Consider the following 6934-nt stretch of genomic DNA (forward strand, 5'->3'; position numbering starts at 1 on the left):
AATAAATAAATAAATAAATAAAATTAAAAATTAAAAAAATTAAAAAAGGAAGATGTACTTTACTTTTTACTTAACTCATGTGATATACGTTTGGTATTTTCCTTAGTACCATGAGACACCATTAAAAATTCCCAGAGTAGGCCACTTAGTACAGGTTTAGGTCTGCCATATGATAAGGCTTATTTAGTGAAATCTTCATAAGCAGGCACCACGATCCCTTGCTGTCTCTGTCTTCCTCTCCCCTTGCTCTCCTCCTACCTCTCTCTCCTCTACAGATCTTCTCTGCTCACTCCCCCGTTTCTCTCTCTTCTCTGTCTTTGCCTTTCATTCTTCTCTCTCTCCACTTCCGTCTCCAGTTTCTTCCCTCTACCCCTTGTCCCCTGTCAGTGGCTCTGTGCATCCTCAGCAACGATGGAGTATTAGCTAGTAGGGGCCTGTGGTCCCCCTTGCTCCACAGTCTGACTTTTCACTTACATGCTGCCTCAATGTAGCTTCTCTCAGAGCTTGCCATCGTGATGCTGGGTGGAATCTTGAAGCAACACAAACTCTGTTCTCCAGGACCGGTGGAGGAACAGTGGAGGCCAAGCTGTTGGAAGTCATGGCTGGTTCTCAGCTCATTCTGTAGATTCTGAAGAGGTTAGACAGTCAGGGTTTTTAAAAAGGGACAAATCCCAAAGATGATATCCAGAGCTGATAAGTCCCGCCCCCCCTGCCCCCGAGTTATCTTGATCACTTTCAAGCAGCCGCCTTGCAGTGAAAGGACCTACACTGTATTTGAAGTAGATTTTAGATTTTTATAGGTGTGTCCGTTTTAGACTACAGTCATTTCCATTTAATAAAAAAAAAAAGTAACAGGTATGAAGAGAGAAGGGGTTTGGAATATTTTAATAGAGCAATGGTGACACCCTGGAGGAACATGGTAAGCGTGATATTTGTTTTTTTAGGAGGTCTGTGCTCAGTACTGGGGAGAAGGGAAGCAGGTGCATGGAGACATGGAGGTGGTGCTGAAAGACACAGATAAGTCCTCAGCCTACACTCTGCGCACATTTGAACTGAGACACTCCAAGGTAGGCGAACACTTTTGAAAGTGCTTTTTTTTTTAATGATATAATTGATCTAATAGCAAATTAAAACAAACTATTTCACGCCAATTGGTAGGAACTAAATCAAGGCCACTGTCTTTCTAATGGTTCGGAGTAAAAATTGTAAGTTATTTGAATGAAAGCAACTGCGAAGAAAATTCAGCTACTGACGCTGTGATAAACTGTACCGAGCTTCATCCGAGCTAACGTTCCCTTCCCTTTCCTGTTGATTGCAGAGGAAGGAGCCCAGAACTGTGTACCAGTACCAGTGTACCACGTGGAATGGGGAGGAACTTCCTGCAGAACCCAAAGAACTAGTGTCTATGATTCGGAACCTCAAACAGAAGCTTCCCAAGAGCTGCCCTGAAGGGATGAAGTACCACAAACATGCACCAATCCTGGTCCACTGCAGGTCGGGCCTGATAGGATGTGTTTTCAAGTCGGGAGGCTTCTTCTTCATTTCTGTTGAATTCAGTATATATCAGAATCCTGATAATATAAAACACGTGACCCATTGAAAAGCCCTATGAAGCCATTCACTCTCCTGTTATGTATATGAACCACAGCTACACTAATAATATTAACAATGAAGATTGTAAAGCAATGGTTTTAGGCTGGTAGCTGTTTTATATAATCTCATGTCACCTTTGACTCTGCATCACCCAGCGTTAGACCTGGAATGTTGAATGTGGTAAAGGAAAGAGTGAATAGCAGAAAAAATGTATGCATGGATTGGCTGATAGATTTCATTATGGATAGATAGACTTCGTGCGTTGCATTCACTCTACTGGGTATTACAGGACCTGAGTGCTAAATGCTTTGCTTCCACTAGACATACCTTAATATATTTATATGTAAACTTTTATGAAATTGTGTGTGTGTGTGTGTGTGTGTGTGTGTGTGTGTGTGTGTGATGCATGAGGAAGTCAGAGAACAGTTGTCGGACCCATGTCCATCCTGTCACACTGTGGGTTCTAAGAATCAACTCAAGTCAATAGAACCGAGTGCAATGCAAGCACCCATATGTGATGAGCCAACTCAAGTGCCATTAACTTGAAAATGAACTGCAATTTCCTCGTTGCTTGGCAACTTAGCTTTAAACCCACTTAAAAAGCATTCATACAAACAACATTATTTAATTGTATTAGTCCTTGCTGTGCAGACACTTAAGTGTCACCTGTAACAGATAGCTATATAACCTCCTCAAGACCTATTGAAAAAGATGCATAATATGAAAAGCTTAGAGAAAAAAGTATTAAAATAAGTGACAACTTAGGAAAAAACCCACAAGACAGGCACTGTACATCTTATGAAATGCTTTCAGAAGTTGCAAAGGTCCCTCATCCTTATATCACCGCAGAAAAAAGAATGAGCCCTAGAGGGTATATATATATTTTTCCCAGGGTTATGTGCATTTTTAAAGGTGAAATTTATGTTGAAAGAAAATTGAGGAACAGAAGTTTAGGCTTGAATTTCTTGCATAAGGTGTAACTGTAGCGTGTGTGTGTGTGTGAGAAGTCTAACACACAGTCCCTGCTGATTACATGAGGTCTAAAATGAAGCTGTCTTTCTCCTCCTGTGGTTGCTAAATTATTTGGTTGGCCTTGCTTTAGTGACTAACTCTGTCAGGCATGGTTTCCCCTCTGACGTCGATGTGGAACACTGTTAAGAAGTAGAGGGAGAAACGGAGCAGGGAGCAGCACAGGGCTGGTCCTTGGACTTCACGTGCTTCGGAACATGCTCTGATGCTTCCTACATCTTGGTTTCCTCATCTGTCAAATTGACCTTTTTATATTAGTCCTAATTACTCAGGACATTAATAAACACGTATTTAAAAACACGAAGCACTAAATGGAAGAAAGTATTATTTTTAAGGTCAAATCGAAAACTCATTAAACCACAGAATCGGCAAGTCAAAGTCATATATTAGAAAAAGTCTGTCCCCAAATAAATTCACAGAAACTCCTTTGGCCTCTAAAAACTATGAGCAAGATGCCTGCACTAGATGTAAAATCAAAACAAAACAAAAATCCCATCTCCCTGTGTTTATGCCAATAGCCCTTTCTCTCTCTCTAAAAAAAAAAAAAAGCTGACATTTCATTTTTTGCTTTTAAGAAAGTCTCTTGTTCTTTTGGCAGAGATGGGTCCCAGCAGACCGGGTTGTTCTGTGCTTTGTTCAATCTCCTGGAAAGTGCAGAAACAGAAGATGTGGTTGATGTTTTTCAAGTGGTCAAGTCTCTACGCAAAGCGCGGCCAGGGATGGTGGCCACCTATGTAAGTGTCCCTCCATGTCACTTCACGGTGTCTGTGTTTGGAGGGGGTTGTTTCGCCTTCTCCTCTCCTCTCTTCACTTTTCCTTCCCTTCTCTTTTTCTTCTTCCTTTGTCTGTTTTTTCTCCATTCATTTTTACATTCTAAAGGATGATCAGTCTAAGTAAGACCTTCTTAGAGTTTGTCATCAACTTGTCATGGCAGGTTATATAGTCACATCCTCGAATGTCCACTCACTGCTTATCTTCCCTTTCTTTAGTCATTTATCATCTAGTCTTGTATAACAAACCAGCCCCAATTACAGTGACTTCAATAACATCGTGATATACCGGCGATATTCTGTTGATCTACTGAGCTCCCAGGCTTAGCCGATGAGACCCAGGTGTATCTACTTGTGTCTGATGGCCTAAAATGATCTCTGATGCCAGTAAATTGGCAAGTGGCTGTTGCTTACCTTTGACGTCAGGCAGGAGTTTCCGGTGGCCTCATGTCTCTGCTCATCCAGAAGGCTAGCCCAAGCTTATAAAATGGCAGAACATCAAGAGCACAGACAGGAAGAGGCCTGGAACTGTCACACTATGGCTTCCAACCAAAGCAATCCTGAGGCTAGCTCAGAATCTAGAGGCCTGTAGCTGACAATGCACATGCTGTGTGCACAATGGAAAGCAGTATGTATTATATTTGTGCAATCAGTGTATCCTCTGTCTGCAACAATAACATACTTGAACATCGGTGATTTATTAATTATTCTCAATATAAGTTCTCGTTGAAATACGCAAAGCTTTCATGTACACATGAATTGAGCTTACACGTATGAATTTTAAGAAGTATTTGAATATCTGATAAATTCATTGGCTGTAAAGAGACTCAAAGGCAGAGAAGTATTAAATAAACACATGATTTAAATGTCATAGAAGACGTAAGAAGAATGGGGTGCATCACTTTAATTTACGGAGATTTGAGTAAGTCTCTAGGATGAGGTGATTCCTGCTTGCATTCATAAATGATGGGTGCATACTAGCTAGGAACATAGGGACAAAAATGACATTTTGGTAGAAGTCTGGGCTCAAATATCCAGTGATGTGTAGCATGGAGTTACCTGTTTGGTGTTGCTCACAAGGTACCTTGCCTCTGATCATAGGGAGCTATAAGTCATTTAGAAAGCTCCTGATGAGAATATGTCAGCAAACGTGTTCTAGATCTGTAAAAGGAAATGGTTAGTGCTTGGGCATCTCTTCTGGACATAAGACCTTTCTCCATGCAAGTTTGCACTGCTTTCTTTCTTTTTTTAAAATTATATTTTATTAATTTATTCATATTACATCTCAATGGTTATCCCATCCCTTGTATCCTCCCATTCCTCCCTCCCTCCCATTTTCCCCTTACTCCTCTCCCCTATGACTGTGACTGAGGGGGACCTCTTCCCCCTGTATATGTTCATAGGGTATCAAGTCTCTTCTTGGTAATCTGCTATCCTTCCTCTGAGTGCCACCAGGCCTCCGCATCCAGGGGACGTGGTCAAATATGGGGTACCAGTGTTCATGTGAAAGTCAGACCCCACTTTCCACTCAACTGTGGAGAATGTCCTGTCCATTGGCTAGATCTGGGTATGGGCTCAAAGTTTACTGCACGTATTGTCGTTGGCTGGTGCCATAGTTTGAGCGGGACCCCTGGGCAGAAAGAGTCAAATGGTATATACTCACTTATATCTGCACGGCTTCCTTTCCCCAGGAGCAATACCAGTTCCTCTATGACACCATTGCCAGCATCTTTCCCGCCCAGAATGGACAAGTGAAGACATCAAACAGCCAAGACAAAATTGAATTCCATAACGAAGTAGAGGGAGCCAAGCAGGATGCTAACTGTGTCCATCCAACTGGTGCCCTGGACAAAACGCAGGAAGACAAGAGTGAGGTGGAAGCTTTGGAGCCTGCCAGTGGTACCGAGGAGCCAGAACATTCTGCCAATGGTCCTGCGAGCCCAGCTCTAACTCAGAGTTCATAGGAAAGTACTGGAGTGGGTCAACTCAAAATCTCAAATTAGTTGTTTCTATTTTTTTTTTAGACATAGGAAAAGAAAATGGCTGTGCAGTGGTTCATGGAATCTGTGTTCCCCTTTGCCACTGTATAAAAATATTTAAGTTTTGTCTAAAGGTTTTTGTACAGTTTTATGCTTATTTTTAAATGTATCTATACCATTACGCAAGAACTTGTGTATGAGAGTGTATCTGTGTGTGAACATGTGTGTCTGTGTGTAAGTGAGTATGTGTGTGGATGTGTTTGTGTGTGTGTGTTTACATGTGAGTTTCACTCTGTGTGTATGTGTGTGAGTGACTCTGTGTGTGTGTGTGTGTGAGTGAGTGACAGCCAGGTGACATTAGAAAGAGAGTGCTTTCAAGCCATTCTAACTGCTTTTGAGAAACATTGTCTTTTCACCCCCCGCCCCCCGAAGAAACTATACATTTTATAGTTAACTGTCAATTTGTGTGAAGGGTCTATTTTTCTAAACACCAATTGAGTCTGGACCCAGTTGTGAAAATACCAATGTGTATATTTCTGGAATGACCTCAAGATGTCCCCCTTGGCCTGCTTATGATCTTGTAGTTAAGATGCTATTTCTGGAGATACGTAAAAGTATATAAGAGTGCTGTGAGTGTGTGTAGCTACTGCAGGGAACTTAACTAAATTAATATTTGAGGATTTATGCTCCATATACTGTTATTTCATCACTATCTCTTAATGCATATTTAATCAAACATGAAGATCTCAAGGAAGCCTATTTTTGTATCCACACGGGAAACAGAACTTTGCAATTGGGCTGTTGCCTACATGATAAGTGAAAAGTACTACTTGATGCTCTTGATCCTATCTATACATGTTATGACTGAACCTAAATAATTGTCCTTAATCAAATCCCATGTATGTTTTAAAACCTATAGAATAAACACAGAAGCATGAAAGTTTGTTTGTACTGAATATTTACACATGAAACTTCATAAAGGTATCTTATAGAATTCAAGATTCATAAAAATATAAACTTGTACAATTGTATTTCCTATACTTAAGAGCGTCTTTGATTTTTATGAAAGTGCATTTATTTTTAATTTCTTAAATGTTTACTTGTACCAAGATAGAATATTGATAACCATAATAAATTTCAATTGCTACCTTCCTTGCTGATATGAAGTGTGTTGCATGTTCACTGACAGTGAAACAACTTCTTTGAGCTGAGGGTAGTTTTTCTGTTTCGTTCACTGGTGAGAAAAAAATGAAGAACAGTGTCTGGGCTAAGCTTTCTACCGAGAATATGGAGAATTCGTAAAAATGTGAAGCTCTGCTACTTACTAAATATTTTAGGATTTTAATAAAGTATAAAATTATCCAAAAATTATTTATGAGTGAAATGTTCCTTCAGAGATTTCAACTGCACACAATATCTTCCAAATGAGGATGTTGCGCCAAAATATGTATTTCCCTTTTGAGGCTATTCATTTGAATATACAAAATAAAGACTTAGAAAATAGAGTCATGGTAACTTGTATTATTGTAAAAAGCAAGCTAGGAGCAATTTTCTTTTGCCAGT

The 6934-nt window shown here is 40.2% G+C and overlaps 1 protein-coding gene across 3 annotated transcripts in view; it reads left to right on the plus strand.

The window, feature by feature from the left end:
• PTPRC (protein tyrosine phosphatase receptor type C) overlaps nt 1–6523 on the plus strand; it is a 108949-nt gene extending 102426 nt beyond the window's left edge. For all 3 annotated transcript variants that reach the window (XM_084787149.1, XM_084787150.1, XM_084787151.1), the window contains 4 exons: nt 945–1067; nt 1319–1494; nt 3221–3356; nt 5084–6523. In XM_084787149.1, the coding sequence (XP_084643275.1) occupies nt 945–1067; nt 1319–1494; nt 3221–3356; nt 5084–5356 (708 nt within the window). In that variant the 3' untranslated portion in view covers nt 5357–6523. The remainder of the gene's footprint in view (nt 1–944; nt 1068–1318; nt 1495–3220; nt 3357–5083) is intronic.
• The last annotated feature ends 411 nt before the right edge of the window (nt 6524–6934 follow it).

The sequence above is a fragment of the Acomys minous genome (genome assembly GCF_964271855.1).
Source record: "Acomys minous genome assembly, chromosome: 1".
NCBI classification, from domain to species: domain Eukaryota; kingdom Metazoa; phylum Chordata; class Mammalia; order Rodentia; family Muridae; genus Acomys; species Acomys minous.